The sequence below is a fragment of the Drosophila biarmipes genome, chromosome 3R, assembly GCF_025231255.1.
Source record: "Drosophila biarmipes strain raj3 chromosome 3R, RU_DBia_V1.1, whole genome shotgun sequence".
NCBI lineage: Eukaryota > Metazoa > Arthropoda > Insecta > Diptera > Drosophilidae > Drosophila > Drosophila biarmipes.
Window position 1 is genome coordinate 4506574 of NC_066616.1, and position 18497 is coordinate 4525070.

The 18497-nt window shown below is 46.5% G+C and overlaps 6 protein-coding genes and 1 long non-coding RNA gene across 12 annotated transcripts; 3 read left to right on the forward strand and 4 right to left on the reverse strand.

Moving 5' to 3' along the window:
• The first annotated feature begins 660 nt into the window (after positions 1–660).
• LOC108027289 (DNA cross-link repair 1A protein) lies at positions 661–3694 on the forward strand. Its single transcript, XM_017098679.3, has 3 exons — positions 661–1786; positions 1844–2297; positions 2365–3694. The coding sequence occupies exons 1-3, from the start codon at positions 711–713 to the stop codon at positions 3190–3192; spliced, it is 2358 nt and encodes a 785-aa protein (XP_016954168.3). The 5' UTR covers positions 661–710; the 3' UTR covers positions 3193–3694.
• LOC108027290 (phosphatidylinositol 4-kinase type 2-beta) lies at positions 3408–9642 on the reverse strand. 3 transcript variants are annotated; one of them, XM_017098680.3, is made up of 9 exons: positions 9494–9642; positions 8948–9320; positions 8246–8888; positions 5863–5981; positions 5484–5614; positions 5164–5359; positions 4301–5103; positions 4153–4221; positions 3408–4092 (listed from the first exon to the last, which is right to left on the reverse strand). In XM_017098680.3, exons 2-9 carry the CDS (start codon positions 9110–9112, stop codon positions 4089–4091), a joined length of 2130 nt encoding a protein of 709 aa, XP_016954169.1. In that variant the 5' UTR covers positions 9113–9320; positions 9494–9642; the 3' UTR covers positions 3408–4088. The 3 variants fall into 3 exon arrangements, with proteins under 3 accessions (XP_016954169.1, XP_050745500.1, XP_016954170.1); XM_050889543.1 differs by lacking the exons at positions 8246–8888; positions 8948–9320; positions 9494–9642 and adding an exon at positions 7298–7323 and having other exon boundaries at positions 5863–6001; XM_017098681.3 differs by lacking the exons at positions 8246–8888; positions 8948–9320; positions 9494–9642 and adding an exon at positions 6659–7229.
• A 538-nt stretch (positions 9643–10180) lies between these two features.
• LOC108027302 (uncharacterized) lies at positions 10181–10996 on the reverse strand. Its single transcript, XM_017098694.3, has 2 exons — positions 10531–10996; positions 10181–10475 (listed from the first exon to the last, which is right to left on the reverse strand). The coding sequence occupies exons 1-2, from the start codon at positions 10848–10850 to the stop codon at positions 10328–10330; spliced, it is 468 nt and encodes a 155-aa protein (XP_016954183.1). The 5' UTR covers positions 10851–10996; the 3' UTR covers positions 10181–10327.
• On the forward strand, positions 10975–13494 carry LOC108027298 (phospholipid phosphatase 5). Of its 2 annotated transcripts, none has more exons than XM_017098691.3 (4): positions 10975–11119; positions 12058–12362; positions 12431–12849; positions 12912–13494. In XM_017098691.3, exons 2-4 carry the CDS (start codon positions 12112–12114, stop codon positions 13319–13321), a joined length of 1080 nt encoding a protein of 359 aa, XP_016954180.1. In that variant the 5' UTR covers positions 10975–11119; positions 12058–12111; the 3' UTR covers positions 13322–13494. The 2 variants fall into 2 exon arrangements, with proteins under 2 accessions (XP_016954180.1, XP_016954179.1); XM_017098690.3 differs by lacking the exon at positions 10975–11119 and adding an exon at positions 11228–11524.
• LOC108027299 (RNA-binding protein 42) lies at positions 13477–14753 on the reverse strand. The gene has a single exon (XM_017098692.3). It carries the CDS (start codon positions 14506–14508, stop codon positions 13594–13596), a length of 915 nt encoding a protein of 304 aa, XP_016954181.1. The 5' UTR covers positions 14509–14753; the 3' UTR covers positions 13477–13593.
• A 190-nt stretch (positions 14754–14943) lies between these two features.
• On the forward strand, positions 14944–16525 carry LOC108027301 (GTP-binding protein Rheb homolog). Its single transcript, XM_017098693.3, has 5 exons — positions 14944–15296; positions 15426–15497; positions 15600–15807; positions 15862–15991; positions 16048–16525. The coding sequence occupies exons 1-5, from the start codon at positions 15248–15250 to the stop codon at positions 16135–16137; spliced, it is 549 nt and encodes a 182-aa protein (XP_016954182.1). The 5' UTR covers positions 14944–15247; the 3' UTR covers positions 16138–16525.
• A 497-nt stretch (positions 16526–17022) lies between these two features.
• LOC127011630 (uncharacterized) lies at positions 17023–18494 on the reverse strand. 3 transcript variants are annotated; one of them, XR_007764784.1, is made up of 3 exons: positions 17861–18494; positions 17466–17805; positions 17023–17347 (listed from the first exon to the last, which is right to left on the reverse strand). It is a non-coding gene; the product is annotated as an uncharacterized LOC127011630 (long non-coding RNA). The 3 variants fall into 3 exon arrangements; XR_007764785.1 differs by having other exon boundaries at positions 17023–17776; XR_007764783.1 differs by having other exon boundaries at positions 17023–17805.
• Positions 18495–18497: the final 3 nt, after the last annotated feature.

The following is an 18497-nucleotide window of genomic DNA, read 5'->3' on the forward strand; positions in this document are numbered from 1 at the left end:
TGAAATGGCTTTCCACCACGAATTCGCACTAAAAAATCCCGTTTCTCAATAAACGCGCTTTTTACCTTTAACTAGGGTATCACAGAGATGACGGCTGGAATTTATATTGATGTATGGAAGAATTCCTACAAGTTCGGTTGTAAAAAATTCCTGTGAACACTAATGTTACTTTACCATGTTCGATTTTTAAGACAATTTTTATGACTACGATTTTTTTAAATTGCCAAATTACATTTGTAGCCCCATTATTAGGGCCAAAGCACTTTCTATACAAATTGTACAGGAAATGTAAATATATATTTTTTTAACTTTATTAGATTATTTGGGCACCAAGAGTGTAATTATAATCGCTGGTTTTGACGAAATTTAAGAAAAACAGGAAACCTTAGTTGAAACCTTAGAAATCTATGTCCATTGAGTGTAAGATATACTGAAAATTTGCACTTTTCTTTGTTTATAACATTTGTATATTTGCACATTACTTATGTACTTATTGTATAACATACCGAAGCCACTGTCTGAACGAGATAGTAAGTTCAATGGCAGTAGCTTCGCTTTTACAGATTTCGTCTTTTAAATTTCGCGCTCGATCTATCTTACTTTAGTGGGACCGTTTGTTGGGCGTAAAACGTTCCTATTGCGGAGAAGCTGCTTGTAATCGACGCAGGCCGATCCTTCCTTGGAGTTGTTATCGCGTTGTGGCAAACAAGATGTCCAATGTAGGAAAGATAAAGATAAAGTCATTCGCAGAACTGCAGGCCACCACTGGCTTAAATGTGGAACCGGGGCCGGACCCTCCGCTCACCGATGATAACAGCACGCCACAGAAAAAAAGAGCGGGAAAAACTCGGGCGGCCACTACTACGAAGAAAGTCCAGGCGATAACGGAACCACTCGGTGCTGCTATCATAGCCAGCACTGTGATCAAGCGGTCGAGTAAAAAGACGCCTCTGCCAGGCCAAATGCGCATCGATTCCTTCTTCAAAAGTGCCACCAAGAACTACAAAGTCAACATGGTGCCAAAGTCATCCGCCAAGGTGGTGGAACCACCGCTTGGCAAACGGAAGGGAACCTCAAGGGGACGCAAGCGCCTCTTCGACGAGTCTACCACCACTAGCAGCGCGTCTGCGGATGCACTGGATCTCAGGCTGCCCGAGAAGCGCGTACAGCCTGGTCGCCGGGCGAAGGGCAAGGAGAATGCGAAGCTCTCCGAAGCGGAAGTGATCGACCTCTGCTCCGACGACGAGCAAGCAATCAAAGAGGATCTTCCGGCGGAAAACTCCCCGAGTTCAGCGAGAAGTCCTATAATGGCAACTAAGCTCAGGTCGCCATCACACGACACAATCCCAGAAGAAAATCCTAGTACTCCCATCCCAGAAGCAAAGCTCAACAGTCCAACCAGCGTCAAGAGCTTCCCTGGGCTTCTACGACCCCTGTCTGAAACCTTTTCCAACCCATGTGAGAGCCCCAAGAAAGGAACTGGGCGCAAACCAAGAAAGCCAAAGCCATGCCCGCCCTACAAAGTTATAGAGGGAACATCTTTTTGTGTCGACGGCTTCCAGTTTGGCGATGTAGAAGGAGTCACACATTACTTCCTCACGCACTACCACGTGGATCACTACATCGGCCTGACCAAAAAGTTCTGCTATCCCCTCTTCATGAGTCCGACCACTGCGAGCTTAGTGCGCACTTTTATCAAAGTGGATGAAAGGTGCATCCACGAAATTGATGTCGACCAAACGCTGGTGGTGGAAGATGTCCAAGTTACCGCACTAGAAGCTAACCAGTGAGACCAATTGTTTTCCCCTATTGCAGCTTAGTCATCTTTTTGTTACCTTTTTAGCTGCCCTGGAGCCATCATGTTTTTTTTCAAACTGAGCTCTGGCGAATGCATCCTCCACACTGGAGATTTTCGGGCCAGCGCCGAAATGGAATCCCTGCCCATCTTTTGGAACCACGCCAACATCGATTTGCTCTATCTGGACACAACCTACATGAACAAGAACTACGATTTTTGTCACCAGTCGGAGAGCGTCGACCGAGCGAGAAATTTGGTGCACGCCTTTATAGAGAAAAATCCGGCTAAGCGAATACTGGTGGTCTGCGGATCCTATGTGATAGGCAAGGAGAAGATCTGGCTGGCATTGGCTAAAGAGTTCGCATTGAGAGTTTGGACGGATCCGCAGCGCAACATGGCAGCCAAATGCCTGCAATGGCCAGATTTGGAAAACGTTTTAACAGACAATCCCCGTGAGGCAAACTTGCACGTTATTACCATGGGAAAAATTAGCTATCCGGTAGGTCCCAGCAGCTTGACATGGCTCATAGTGTTAATCACTAATCGTTCTCTATTTCGCGTTTCAGAGCCTGGTTGAGTATTTTAATGAGTTCGAGGACCAATTCGACATGCTGCTAGGCATAAGGCCCAGCGGATGGGAGAAGAACAGTAAGCCTTCGTACGGAAAGCGAATCAGCATAATTGGCATTGAGTACTCGGAGCACTCCAGCTACAAAGAATTGGAGCGCTTTGTTCGCTTTCTCAAACCAAAACGAGTCATTAGCACCGTTCCCGTGGGTCGAGATCTCTTTGTCACTGGGAAAGTGCCTACCCAATGGTACAAGTACGAAGGTCGAGCATCTATGCTGAGTACAGGGTATCAGCCATCGATAACTACTTTTCTATCCACGCCGCAGCGCGTTGTTCCCAAAATGAGTTCAGAGACTGAAATGTTCTTAAGCCCACTGGAGGAGAATGAAGCTACAGAAGATGATGACTGGCAGACCGCCGAGCCAGCAGATAATATTACTATTTCATTCAGTACCCCGGATGAGGACTTCCTTAAAGATTCTGAAATGGTCGTTAAAAATGAAGCTTTGGTTCCAGATACATGCTCTAATCCTGATGTAACCTTTATAAACGAATCCCTGGACGCGGAAATTACAAATGATATTGAAATAGACGTTAAAAACGACGCGCCCGAATCTGATCTGGATCTTAAAGCAGCCGCTGTACCCGACATCCCAGAAGAGGCTGAATCCCGTGATACGGAAATAGCAAATGGCTCTGGATGTCCTAGAAGTGTTATCGTTGTCCAGGAAAGCGAGGAGGAACCTAAGGCCAGTGGTAGTCTCTGCAAGACAGCTGTAGTTAGTAGACTGACATCTGACGCATCCGACGATTGGCTCTTGTAGCGATTCTATAGAAGTCCAAGGCTGTTCAGTGTTACGATTTTTAGAGTTTAGGTGCGTCTTTGAATAGTTTTACATACTTTGTTATTAAATAATAAGCTCGGGGATGTAAATGTAAAGATTTGTAGTTTCTGTTCAACTGTTATAATATAATGCTTTGATGTTAATATAAGGCTTGCCTTTGACATACGAATAATTTTATATATACTATATATATGTACTTTACTTGATATATATATATTTCCACATTATTTGGCTGCCTCCCTCATTAAACTCAACTAGTTTGGAGTGCAGGATACTCGGTACATTAAAAAATAAATTAAGTTTTAGTTCAGATAAGGAAACCGTTAAATATGTTAATGCGAATAACAATAGGCAATCTTGATTTGAGTAAGTTAAAATATTTAATGCTCCGGGTGCTAACGAATGTAAATGAGTTTGATTACTTCACTGATATGCTTTATGTATAATAATAATTAATGAATAAAGAAAGTAAATTTAAAAACCGCTTGAGAGTTTCTTTTAAATGACCGCACAGAATTCTTAACGAACTTTTCTCGAGTTCATCTTATTTTATGCATAAACAATTGACTATACAAACACTTGACAAACAAAGGATATTTCCTACATATACATAACCATGGAAAGTGTTAGCTAAACCATAAACACGTAGATAAAGTTATTAAATTATTGCATATGACATATGGGTATTTTGGACGAAAGAAATCTGGGATTTACAACAAAATAAATTTCTGGGCTTTTTGCCTACAGCAACTGATTACGATTTGGAAATATACTAGACAACAACGAAGCGCATATACACGATGATGATGAGGCTGCAGGTCCGGACTGCAGGATTTGGTTTTTGGTGGGGTTAGCAGTGACTTCTCGGTGGTCATTTAGCTGAAAATTAAAAAAGGGGCCAGTAAGTAGTGTCTCTGTATCAGTTAGTTGGTAATTTACCACCAAGAGAAGAATGGACTCTTGTTTTGGAAGCGCTGCGTAAATGAAAAGAAACGACTGCCGCTTGATCTGCGAAAGAGAAACCCATTGAATAAATATAACTTGTTTTTTGCACCGCGCTCCGTCTGTGAAATCACGGACTACTCACCGTTCCACAATCACGGCCGGCATCTGAACCAGTTGCACAGGCGACTTGCCATCCCTCAGTGCCTGTGTGAGATTAAGGATCTGACCCCGCATCACAGACATCTGGCGCTCGAACAGACGCTTGTCAAACCCACGATCCTGCTGGAACAGGTACAACAGGTCTGTGCAAATCTCCTCGACAAAGTTCATATCTGACAACTGCGGGAGCACGTGATCCTTGATTTCTTCGCTAAATGGAATTTTCGCCTGTGGCAGCCATGCCCAGTGGTAGGGATAGGCTCGCCAGGAGTCCGGATGCTTGAAGGGAAAAGCGAGGCCGTTGTCAATGGCGGCGATCCGAATGAATGCAGAGTTCACTACGTTCCAATCGGGTTCCGAGGTAGGGGATCTCGAAGAGGGCTCATCCTCACTGCTCGGCAGACTGCTGCTGTCCTGCTGTCCATTGGTGGGCGTCCCATCAGCTGGATGGCCATCGTTCTTTGGATTCCTACTACCCTGCGGCTCGTTTACGTCAACGATCTCCGAAACCCCTAGAGCAGTCGGCAACTTGGGACGCACGACCCCGTGCATAGTCCTGCCACCGGTGCCGCCCACCTGACTCTTGATCTTGGGCGCAACGTACTTTATCAGCCAGTTGTCGTTGCCACGGTCTGTGTTTCGAATGATGTAATCCAGGACGACAAGGCGTTCGAACTGCAGCTGAAACGACTTGGCCACCGACGGCGGCAAGGGTTCGCTGTCGAAGCGCCGCAGCCAGTAGTCTGCATCCTTGTAGCCCTCCACAAAGAGCTGAAAGGAACCAGTCTGCAAGGTATTTGGATTGTGTTATTGTGTTATTGATTTATTTTTCTAGCTTCTACTCACCTTTAGAGGAAGGCTCATTCTGTTGAAATGGGCCGATGGATAGTGCTCCTTGATGCGCTTCTTCAGTTTGGCCTTCTGGCGATCGATGCGGGCATAGTTAAAGCTCTCGGCCACCAGTCGGACCACCCGCGTCTTTGGAACCACATTTAGATTAAGCTTTCGATCGACTAAGCTGGCGCCGGCTTCCGACAGGTACCTGAAATATGTTGACCAACACTATCATGAAACTAGGTCGAAACTAAAATGCTTTAGCCAATAAGTGATCTAGTGTATTGCCTGTCTGATCTTAAAGCGTACGTAATTTTGATGTATTAGCTTACCCCTGATTGGGAATCAAGCAAGCACGGCCGAAGCAACAAGGGCAGCACAGCTTGTGCATCCATTTGGTCCACTTTGGGTTCAGTCTGCCATAGGGTTCCTCATCCTTGGGCTTGAATACAGCCAGACATTCCTTGAGAGAGAAATAATCCATTTAAAATGCTATCTTTGTGAAGGCCTTAACTATTAAAGGCGTAAATAATGTCCCAGGATAAACCAAAAGTTCTGCAAAAACAACATAATTGCAGGACTTCCCCGATTTCCTGATTTGTTTGTCTATGCGCGGATTAGTGAAAATATATGAAGTTAGGGTAAAAACTTAGTGACCAAACTTCTTTCGTGCGCAAGAAAGACTAGAAGCCGCCAGCGTAGGCTACTTACATGGGAGGCATCCTTGACGAAATAGGAACCACTGCTACCCTGGTAAATGCGCTCGGGCAGCACACCACTCTCGATGGCTCCCTCTGCCTTCGCCACGATTTCCGAGAAAAGTGGATCATCTGTAAGAATTAAAAACTTGCTAAATTAAAATACAATTTGTTAGCGCACAAGCTTAAAATTACTAATAAAGTTTGTGCGTAGGACGAAGATTCGCATGCCTCACACAGGGCACAAGACAGACTGTGCGTTTCTCATCCAAATTGGATAATTTCCCCTTGAAACTGTAGTCCTAATAAATTATTAGAGCGCCTGTCGAGAGTCGAGTGTAAGTGCCTTTAATGAGATGGCAATTCCTTGCCAGCTGTCGGATAAAAATAACTAACGAGCTAGCACGAAAGCGGGAAAACGATTGATTGTGACGAATTTCGAAGCCCCACCTAACCTGGAGGCAAGAAAGTCCACAAGGCGATTAGTTTCATATCAGGCCTCTCCCTTATATACAATAATGGTAATAACGTATTTTAGAGTATATGTTCCAAACTCAAATTAAATTCCAAGCTTCACGACGCTACCTATAAAGTCGAAGTTTTCGTTGAAGTCGCCCTGCGAGTCCTGGCAAATGGTGAACACTTGCTGGATGAAGTTTTCGCGACTGCTGCTCGACAAGCGCGACATGGGGACACAATTAAATTGAGTGCGGAGGCAGCCAAGAACCGTCAAGTCGGTCGGCAGTTGATAGGGAAGCAGGTCACAATTAGCATAGCCAAAGCGTTTCGATAAGGCCAGTTACACTCACAGAAGTTCCTCAGCGGGCAGTTGGCGCAGTTGCAGGGCGGAGACACAATTTTGACGGTTACCGTGTCTTTGGAGTCACGCGCCATCGACGGCGAGTTAATCAGGACCGGGGGATCGCCCTCCAACTCCGACTGAGTTTCGAGATAGTCCTTGTCCAGCTGGCACTTGCCCTCGCAGCAGATGCAGGCGTAGGGCGCTGAGGCGGAAGCCACCGAGGTCCTGCCCTCCAGCACATCCTTGCTCGTCGTGGGCAGTTCATCGTCAATCGGTTTGAATGGAGATGAATCTGCACTTGAGCCTGGCCCCTCGCTGATGACTATCTTTATGTTGTCCTTCGCCATGGGGCTATGTCCAATTGGCGACAGATGCCAACAGAACAAGTTCCATCTTTGAAAGCGCCTGCCTTGGAACTAATGAAACGCTCCAGCACCAAATTCAAACCAGAGCAACGAGGGACACGATCACATCCAAGCGAACCAACATTTACAACACCAAATTTTTTGATTTCGGTCGAAAGGTAATAGAAACGCACAGCTATACAAAATATTTTGAAATTTGGGGCAATGACGAAAACGAACGGACGATTTTTTCCAGCTTATATACTTTGTGATTTTATGTACCCCTCGTCGTAAAAACTCACCCACATCCCATTTTCCAAACCATTGGGGCTGGATTTTATCTTATGCTAGATTGCCATAAGAAATATAAACTCGCCTTCAACACAAAATGTCGAAATGCAATAATAATAACAAATCAGGGGCTGTTACTCATCACATGATGAAATGCAGTAGTGCGAATCATCTTAATCACACAGGTCACCGGCAGATCAGACTATGCAAATCGCGTTATTAAAACGAACTCGACCAGTACTTCCGTGAACATCCAAACTCAATAAATTTATCAGAGAGAACTTGTATGAAAATAAATTTAACAAAATTAGCGGGCGGTGTTCAAGCGAAGTCTACGTGATCTACGCTTACATCAATACAAGTTTGCCACGAATTTCGACTAAAGACATTTCTGTCGCACCACCAAATCGAAATTTTCAAAAATAATTTCAGCCAATGCAATACTATGCTAACACTTTTATAAAAACTGCGGATTGAACGATAGCTTTCATACATTTACCAAATAGCTTTAATACCAAAAACGTGGGCGCAAAGATTGTAATTTGTTTGAAAAGGTAAAACCCAAATTGCTAGCTCATACAATTTCCGAGATCTCAACGTTTAAACGCACGCAAATCGGAAGCTATACTTAATAAGATCGAAACGCAAACACAACCCTATCCCTTTCTTGTTTTTAGACTGAAAGGGGCTTTATAAATATCTTTGCATCATAATCTAGGGAAGTGTAATCTTTAGGCAAAGGCGTTTGCTCCTCACTAGCTCTATTATTTTCAACAGAATTAATAATATGCGGCCGTAAAAGTGATAAGCGCATGAGTAAAGCCTCGAAACAAACAAAGGAGCAATCTAGTTTGAGTGTACAATGCACACGTTGTGTACTTTTAAGGGATGGGGAACCCAGAGTTTGAAGCCACACATATGGCAACTTGTATGACTTCGTTAGTCGACTGCGCACTCACCGCCAAATGTGTTGGACACAAATTCCACATGATCGTGCCCGCGTCCCAGTCCGCCCAACAGCTCACTGATGCGGCTTCCGTGACTGGCACTGCCTCCTCCCAGGAGCGGCTGGGACTCCCGGTTGTCGCTGCCCGCGTCCGTGGACATGCCCTCGAAGTCGATTTCTGGCACTAGGCAGATGTCGTCGGCCTCGTCATGCGGGTGACGAGCGAGGGCAATGTGCGAAGAGGTTTTCAGCGGAGATGCCGCTGTCGACGCAGATGTGGCTACCTTCGCGGGTGCGATGTGACTAATGATCTGTGGCTGTTGGCTGTGGCTGTCGATGATCTCCTCAGCGCGACCTTTGAATCTCTGGTTACGCAGGTTTGAGCTCCTCCTGAGCAGCACTTCTTCCTCGCCATCTTCGTCGTCGCCGTCGTCGGTTTGGTCGTCGTGGAGCATGACCAAATTATCCAGTTGCGGTTTCTGCAGTACAGCATCGCCCCCGGCGCTCTCCTCACCTAGAGGTAGGCCGTTTGTGTGGTGCCTCTCCTCTTGCGCCTCCTTCTCGTCCTCGTCGTCGTCCACCGACAGTAACATGGGTTCCCGCTCCTTCTTGCCTCGTCTCCTAGTTTTGCGTTTGCCCATGCCAATGGTGTTGATCTGTGGAAAGAAACACATCAAGTTTCGGAGGATTGTGGTAAAGAGCCGGGTGCACGCACCTCTACTTTGGTGGTCAATTGGTTGGCGGTCGTCTCGAAGCCATTCAGGAGCGGGGCCAGCTGGCTGCCAGGCGGCGCTTGGTCCTTTACGAAGTCTCCGATGAGATCCACCTCGTCCTCGAGCTGGAGCAGCGGCGGATCGGCCTGATCCCGTGCGCCGCTCATGGCCAAAGGGGGTGGCAGGCACGTGGGTGTTTGGGACTGGGAGTGGGTGGATCCCTGGCAGGCACAACAACAAAGGCCCGCGCTGTGCTGCAGCTTCTTCTTGCGCGTCTAACTGTCACTTTTTGGGCGTCGCTTTGCTATCTGTTATCTGCTCCTCCGCTCTTCCGCCGCTCGCATGTTCCCGCACAATATGCTTCTATTATTCGGGCTGGAATTTGGTTACACTACTTGTTAATTACTTTAATTTTAGCTCGTTTTTCGTTTGGCAATTATCGATTTTTGGCCTTAAGGCTCTGCTCCGGCCAAAGTGCAATGCCTTTTGTTCGGGGCACGCATCTACGGGCCCCAACGGCCTCGAAAGCCCACGAAAAAAGGACTCACCATGCACTCCGCTGAAATAACAAGCGAATTACGCGTTCGATTTCAATTTTCGCCAAGAACACGAAGCGTAAAAATGGTTGACAAGCCAAACAGCTGACGAGTAGAATTCGCGGTGCTGTCCACTTGCGGGTTCTGTTCTCGCCCAGTGGCAGTACCGGCCATGAGAGCGCAGAAAACCTTAACCCCAGGATGCCCAAAGTGCTCTCGTAGCTCAATAAAGCATTGGGGTTTGTTCGTAAAAATGCGAAATTTTACGGAATTTTAAAAATAGATTTATTTTAAAATTAATTTTTTTAATGAGGAACCTAAAAGGAAATGCTAAGAACTCTTTCATTATGTTTAACATGAATTAGTAGAAAAGTTAAGAGTATTACAAACGATATTTTACAAATTAGTCGTGCGAATACGATTTTTTTTATTATACTGTGGTGGATCGGTTTAAACTTTGTACAGATTTTTAATAAGAAAAAAGAGTTTTAAAGCTATATAAACTGCTAGAAATTTAAAACGAAAAGCACAAAATATAATCTGTTTCGAATTAGTGCTATACAATGTGGACATCGTGTTTTTAAGTTATTTAGGAGGAGATGTGTCAGACCTGTCCTAAATGAGGTCACATTATGTGCATACCCATACCTTATTTATTTGCACACATATCGTGAATGAATCAGGAATATGAAGGGGAAATTGTTTCGATTTACAGACATTTAATAAAAAGAATAGCTTAATGATAACATATTTTGGAAAAGCCATTGTAATTCATAATTCTGTTATATTTATGATCTGAACTCGACTTTGTTCTTAACGTTTATGGATTGTGTGGGTGCTTAGTATCTAGTTTAGCAGGGCCGTCTGGCGCAGTTTAGCAATCCAATTCAGGGCATCCGCCAGCTGCCGCTGCAGATTTGTGCTCTCCGCCACCAGCTCGATGCAGTCCTTAAACTTGGAAACCGCATTGCGCAAACTCATGGGCGGCAGAACCCTGAAAGGAAGGAGTACTTATCACAGTGACCCATTTAGGCGTTATCAGTACTCACGAGAACCAGTGCAGGGGCTCCACGAAGCCCTTGGATTTGTCCACCGCCTGCCTCTGGATGGAGATGCCGTCCCCAGAGTCCACGACCCGGCAGAGGGCATTGAACTCGGCACTGTTCTCCGTGGGGATCTGGGCCGTGGACACGGAGTTACTACCTCCGTGCTGGAATCGAGTGCGGGCCAAGAGAATTGCCCCACTGGCGTTGCTTCTCTCCAGATTGATGCGGCACCGCGTGTGCTCCTCGACCAGGTGGAACATGTCTAGGTACAAGTCGTCCAGCAGCTGGCCAGCGGCCTCCTTCTCGGTTATTCCAACGGTCATGGTGGGCTTTTGGGAACCACTTTATTTATTTATCTCGCGGGACCGAGAATTTTCACCCAATCATATGATTGCACCAACAACCCTGTTCTCGACACTCGCTCGCGCCGAGTTGGCACCCCAGTCGATAACAATCGTTATCGCTACCAATTCTGCTCAGCAATTTCCAACCGAAACGAAGCGGCCGAAAGATGAGTGTTTCTGTCGCCGTGGACGCGTTTTAACCGCAATGAGTTGTAGCTGCTGCCGCCACGAACATGCTTAATTAACAGGTGATCCCGCCAAACAGCTCGCAAACTGCACACTCTCGGGCAGGGGGAATCCGACTAACCAGAAGGGCAAACAGCTGTTGTTGTTTTCTAGTGCCTCGCGAGGGGCGGGAGGGGGTCGCTTCGCTGTTTGTTTTACGATGCTGTCGCGAGATTAGAGAAAGTTTATAAAGAGCCCTACAATTAGCATTCGGCGGCAGTCGGACAGCAGCCAGGCCGAACGCACCTCGAGAGCAACCGCAACAAGTGGATGCCACAGTGCAAACAGTTCCAAAGTCAACTCAGATTATCCGAATCCCGGAAGATCGGGTGATAATGCCCGACAGCTGTACGGCGGACTTACGTAGCCGCCGTCGCGAAAATCCAGTCGCCCGCAACGGCAATATCGGAACTATTGGCCAGGAGCAGGTGCGCCAGCTAGCCAATTTCGTTTATGACGCCTATCTCACCGAAACCATCGTGTGTGCACATGGAATCCAAATCCAATACACTTGGCCGTTTCCTATAATAACAGATCTGCCATACGTAACCGCGATTGATGACAAACATTGACGCAATGCGTGGTCGAGAATGCACAGAGAGAAAAATCTGTGCTTAGATGAACTCAGTTTAAACCAGCAGATGATTTTTTTACACTTCTCATTAATGGGTTTCTTTTAATAATTTAATTATTAATTGAATTGATTAATTCAGTAACAACCTAGAGTCTTTAAAATGATTAGACCCAACCAGATTTTGTATTAACAAATTTTTATTCCGTGTGTGTATCTTATCGTGGAAATAGGAGGTCTTCACACCGTGCCCTCTCTATCGGCAAACTAGCATTTAGCTAGTTATTTAGCTTGGCCAACAGCTGGCGTAGTTCTACCTTTTATGTTTACCCCTACCCATAAGTGCAACCATTAAGGACTCGTCGTTTGCTTATCTCTTCAATTATTCAGGCGACAAGCACCGAACATAAGCTGACAACCGAATATTCCCAACGGACAAGCGAAATGCCGTCGAGCAGGGAAGGTCAAGAATCCAGACGAACTCTCAGCGAGAGTTCCGCTGAGGACGTTGGGCGCACAGGATCGAGGTCCCACAGCGAAGGAATGTGGCGCAACGAGCTTCCCCTGAATGCAGACAGCAGCTCCGCTCAGCCCGAAAGGGGAGAGGAGCGGAGTCCAAGCTCCGCGAACTCCAATATAAGGCTCAGCGATGCAGCGGATGTGGTGCTCCGCGTTCTCCTTGTCATGACCTTCTTGTAAGTTGTGGTTGGCAAAATTAACCTGATGACGACTTAAATCCCTAATGCATGAATCATCCCTGCAGCAAGCTGGAGACGATGACGGCTTTCAAGCGGGAAATCCACAAGGAGGAACTCTGGCTGTACAAGAATCCCAGGAGACCGGACATCGTGAGGGGCGGCGAGCTGCTCTTCTGGGTGATAGTGGCTCCCTTCCTGGTCACCGTGGCCTTCTACTGGTTCACCAAGGACAGGCGCGACTTCAGAGCCGCCAGCTGGGCCTGGACACTGGCTCTGTGCATGAACGGCATACCTACAAGCCTTCTAAAGATAACAGTGGGACGGCCCAGGCCAGACTACTTCTTCCGCTGCTTTCCCGACGGCGTGATGGTGCTCAACACGACGTCAAGCAGTCTGGACACCTCCATATTGGACTTTAACTGCACAGGGCTTCCGGGAGACATAAATGAAGGACGCAAGAGTTTTCCCAGCGGACATTCATCGTGTAAGCTGACGACGACATTGGTCTTTGAAAGCTTAACTAATAGATTTAATCCGTATTTTCAGTCGCCTTTGCCAGTTTCGGTTTCATCGCCTACTACGTGGGCGCCAAGCTGCACGCCTTTGACATTCGAGGACGTGGCCACACCTGGCGGCTTTGCATCGCTGTGATTCCTCTGCTAATCGCTCTACTAGTGGCGGTCAGTCGCACATGCGATTACCACCACCACTGGCAAGATGTGACGTTTGGCGGGCTAATTGGTCTGTTTGCGGGCTATATAAGCTACAGACAATACTACCCCTCCATTTTTGGCCCTGATGCTGGTAAACCGCTGATCCGGTGGCCCAGAAGGGAGGAAAAAAAATATCAGCGGTTAACAGGGAAGGAGGATAGCGACAGCCTTGGCGAAAGGGACGGGGGCGATGCGGTGCGGCGACCTCTCCTCGCGGGCAAGGAACAATCCAAATGGTACTAAAAGCTTTACGTTATATGTAGTCAATTATTGCTTTTTCCTCTAAACTCCTCTTAACTTATCAAACCATTGCTGTATTTCCAATTTACAAACGTGCTGCTGGGTTACCTCTTAATGGGTAGGGTTAGCGAGTAGTCTCTTCAATAAAACAAAGTGCGTCAATTGCTAAACGTAAATTTATTGCTCATCTTTGGCAGCAACATCCAAAACAAATTTGCTACTTCAAAGTGACCGAAACTAGCCTAAAGGACAAGGTAGGGTATGCACGCACAGATTCAGTTCATGGAGTTGAACGCTTGCAGCAGCACCTGTTTCTCGCGCTCCTTTTTCTTGACCACGTCCAGGCTGCGCTGTCGCCAAGTGCTCTTGCGCAGTTTGATGGGTCGACTGCCCACATACCGTCCGTCCATCTCCTTCATGGCCCGTATAAAGTCGGCAGGTTCCCGGAAACTAACGAAGCCGAATCCCTTGCTCTTGCCCGTCCGCTTGTCGCGCACCACACGAGCTCGCTGGAACGAGGGAAACTTGTTGAAGGTCCGGGTCAGGACTTCGTCGTTGACGTCGTTTCCCAGGTCACCGCAGAAGATGCGGAAGTCGTCGTCGGGCCAGTCAGCCAACGACGAGTCTTCCCAAACGCTGCCACCTGCGATCCTTACGGTTTTGCGGTCCTTCTTCTTGCGCTCCGTCGTCTGGAAGGACTGTAATGCGGAAGAGGCGCGAGCTGCCTTGATGGCCTCTTCTGCAATGGGATTGGGGCCGGACTTCTCCGCCTTGAGCTTCTTCAGCTTCTGCGTCACATCAAAGGAGACGGCGTTGATGTCGATGGAAGGTGCTGCTGCTACTGTGGGCACGTGCACAGACTGTCGGCACTGGTACAGCTTTGGGGCGCTGCTGAGAACCACGGGCGTAGCTGACATCGGCTTGGAGCTGGAGGATGAGCTTCCACCACTGCCCGTGGGCACGAAGGTGGACATAAAGGTGGGAGGCGGTGGGATCGGGGGCGGGGGCACGGTCAGTCGGGATCCTCCATTCCCCTGGTGCTGCAACTTGTTCTGCACGTTGTGGTACGTGTTGGCGGCGATGATGGGACGCACCTGGTTCGGCACGAAGAGGTTGCGGGCGGGCGGCTTGGAGATCTCCGCCTCGAAGCGGGAGAGCTCGTCCTCGATGTTGCGGCGCTTTGAACCCATTTGAATCGGGCTCAGAATACACGGTTACTCGAAAACTCCCAAATCAAAACAAATTTTCACAAAAAATTCTGCAGTTTGGTTAAACAATTAATCGAATACTTTTCTATCGATGTTTGGTTGCTTTTGCCGGGAGCAAGTTGACGGGACCGTTCACACCGTCACCGGCTACAGAAAAATGATATCAAATTAAAAGAAGTTAGGCAGAAAAATGTTACCTAATTATTAATGATGAAAACAAAATTAGGCTTTAGTTTTATTTTAGTCTAATTTATTATAGGCTGCAGATGCACACACTTCTTATCCCAGTTGATGCGAGTGTTCACACCGTGCTTCATTTGTAAGTTGGCCGTCATATTGAAAGCCAACTCGCAGTGCGACCATAACAGGGTATCGCACAAATGACAACTTTCGTCCGACTTAGGAGTGGTATTTTGGCGTAGCGCCCTCCACGCCCACACCAGCACTGACTCAACTCGAGAATCGCTGTTTTCTTTTCGACGATCTAATACATAATAATTGAATTAAATCTTCGGAAATCCCCCAGCTGTGATAGCAACAAGTATCCCTAGCAAGCAAAGTAAATCGAAGAGCAATATCCGTCTCGCACAGTCACGGGCGCTCAGGCACACACCCACACAAGCGCGCACCAAGTCGAAGGGGGACAACAACAAAAAAGTGTGGAAAAGCCCCAGAACACTGAGTTTTCTCGTTTTGTTTGAGAGCATTCGGTCACAGGAAAATGCCAACCAAGGAGCGCAACATTGCCATGATGGGCTACCGATCAGTGGGTGAGTCCTCACAGCGAACTCCAATAGAAGCCGCAGATGTGGTTGCTGTTGGGCACTTGTATTGCGTAGTATTTTGACAACAGCAACAACTGCGAACAATTGCCCATAATAATTGCGCTTCACCTGCAGGCAAATCGTCGCTCTGCATACAGTTCGTGGAAGGCCAGTTCGTGGACTCCTATGACCCTACCATCGAGAACAGTAAGTGCCACATCCCATCCGGATTTCCCAGAAGCTGGGATGACACCATCGCTATCGATACTCTGAAGGCGAGACGTAATGATCTGTAACTCCCATTCGCAGCTTTTACGAAGATCGAGCGTGTCAAATCGCAAGACTACATCGTGAAGCTCATCGACACGGCCGGCCAGGACGAGTACAGCATATTCCCGGTGCAATACAGCATGGACTACCACGGCTACGTCCTGGTTTACTCGATAACCAGTCAAAAGTCCTTTGAGGTGGTCAAGATCATCTACGAGAAGCTACTCGATGTGATGGGCAAGAAATAGTAAGCATCACCCGGGTTTCATCGAGAGTTCAGCTAATTTTCGTCGCCTTCTAGTGTACCTGTGGTGTTGGTGGGGAACAAGACCGATCTGCACCAGGAGCGAACCGTTTCCACGGAGGAGGGCAAGAAGCTGGCCGAATCCTGGCGAGCGGCATTTCTCGAAACGTCCGCCAAACAGAACGAGGCAAGTACCAGGACCCTTTCGTTTGGATGAAAGCTACTTAGCAATTTTGTCCGCAGTCCGTGGGAGATATATTCCACCAGCTGCTGATCCTGATCGAGAACGAAAACGGAAATCCCCAGGAGAAGAGCAGTTGCCTCGTATCGTAGGGCGCCCGGCTAGCTGGAACTACGGCCGAACTGTTGGGAATACGGCGAATCGCTATGGCAATACGAAAATCGATTATCTCTTATCTACACAGTTGGGCCAGCGTGCACTGGCGGGGCGGGCCGTACCCCTCGTGCGCAGCAGGAAAATCTAAAAACCTAATAGACCTAATAGCTTTAAGTCCACACAACAAGTAACCAGCATGGAGCGGCTGAGAAGCGTCCGCTAACGCTGCCCAGCAGGTTTTGTGGTTCGCGTTTAGCGCAACACAACTGGTTTAAGTTAGTACACTTTTTTCACAACAGCAATTCAGTTACAAAGTTCATATACAAATTCTACCAACATTTTGTTTTTAGTTTCAATTTAAATATAATTTTTCCAAGTACTATACATGATGTTTTTTTGTTAAGAGCGGAACTCGCTTTGAATGAAACATGAGTAATGACTATCCACAGCTTTACAGGGCGAGTCAATGATCAATGGAGTTTTTTTGCACTTATTTGTTTTTTCAACTGTCTATAAAAATTCTCACAATTTCGGTGTTTGGAATAATGAAAAATCGAGATAGAATCTAAAAAGTTTTGATAAATTGTCAATTTCCTGGGAAATGGATTCAAGAAATGCAGATATCAAGCTCTTTAAGAGCAACACCTTCCCCAGGGAACTTTTAAAAATTATAGCCTTGGAGTGGAAGAGGTATTCGACCAGCACAGTTACGGCAATACCTTACTGACTGTAAAATCTCTTTGAGCTATTGTATCAACTGGATGACCTAAATAGACTGTATCAACAAAATTAAGCTTAAACAAGAAAGGAAGTTAACATCGGCAAGTCGAAGCTTTTATACCCTTGCTGTTATAAGAAATAATCAACGTTAGTAACACAAATTAGAGTCTTCCGATTTTTATTAAATTTAATTCGAAATTCTTAAAAGTATAAAAAATTATATTCTCAATATTATAAGATATGTCAAAAAACACCGGAGCTATAATTTGTTAAATATTATTTTCCCACCAATTTTCCGATCGTTCCTATGACAACTTTTTGATATAGTCGTACGATTTTGATAAAATTAAATTCGAAATTCAGAACTAATTAAAGCTTAGTTAGTTATATGTTAAAAACACCACAAGTAAAATTTTTGTTTGCTAATTCCTATGAGAGCTATAAGATATGTTTGTCCGATTCGGCTGGTTCCGACTTATAAACTACCTGCAAAAGAAAAATTACTTTTGGAAAAGTTTCAGACCGATAGCTTTAAAAGTGAGAGACTGAGCGCTTGGACCATTGAACGTCACCTGAAGCTGATGCACAGCGTCCATGTTCTTACCCTGCTCAAGGATGTTTTCCAGGAGAGCTTCGAGCGCGGGTGACAACCATCTGTGTTCTTCAGAATGCTCGAGCCCGCACCAAGGTGAACCCGGCGTACTCGCCGGCTAATAAGGGCTGAGCAGGAAACAGCAGCGCAGTGAGATCCCATTCTGGATCGAATGCAGGATCTGGTGGAAAGTTTGGCAGTGTGAATTGCCCAGCATGTACCGGCATTGTGGGATCCGAGATCGTTCTAGGCGTCAGCGTGCGCCAGCAATGACAGTGGCAGTGTCTCCATCGTTGGTGGCCAGTGGATGAGGTCGCCATCCCCTATGGTCAATGGTGAGCAGGAGCATACACTGCTTGAAGTGTTATATTTATCTTAAGCTGGTTGATTTTGTTGATGGCACTTACTTTATTTTTGTTATTTACGTGTAAGATACACAGCTCTGTAGCGTAGCGCCATCTAGTGTAGGCCCGCTGACAACAGTCGAAAGTGTTAGGATTAACATTTAACATTAACATTAGTTTACGGACAGCGACAGCCTTACAGCGTTCTGTTTGAATCATAACATTTCACCGCGAAGAGACCGTTGGTGGAAAATACCTTATCAGCACAAGAAAGGGGTTTCCCTTACAAAGTCGGGCGTTATGACCCAAAAATTGTCTTAATGGTGGAATACTTAAAGATGGCTGTTTAATTCATAATTGGCATAGTCGACCATACTCTTGCTTTTATTCTCATCTTTCTTGCCTATTCGTATAAACAACTCTCGACCTAACTTATGCATTTTCTTGGTACTCTACAACATTCATTCAATATCAGTTTTATTTCAAAACTAGAAATCGTTCTTTTTTCCGAACGGGAATGCCGCGCATTGGGACAGCAACTATGAGTCCAGGGATTGGGTACACATTTTTCCAGCTGCCAGCGACGAGGTAATGCGGCTGGGAAATGCCACTGACAGGCCGCTAACAGTTAACGAACTGTTAGGCGTCAGCTGCTGAATCCCACCACGAAAAGACGAAACACACCACAAGGCGAGTTCCA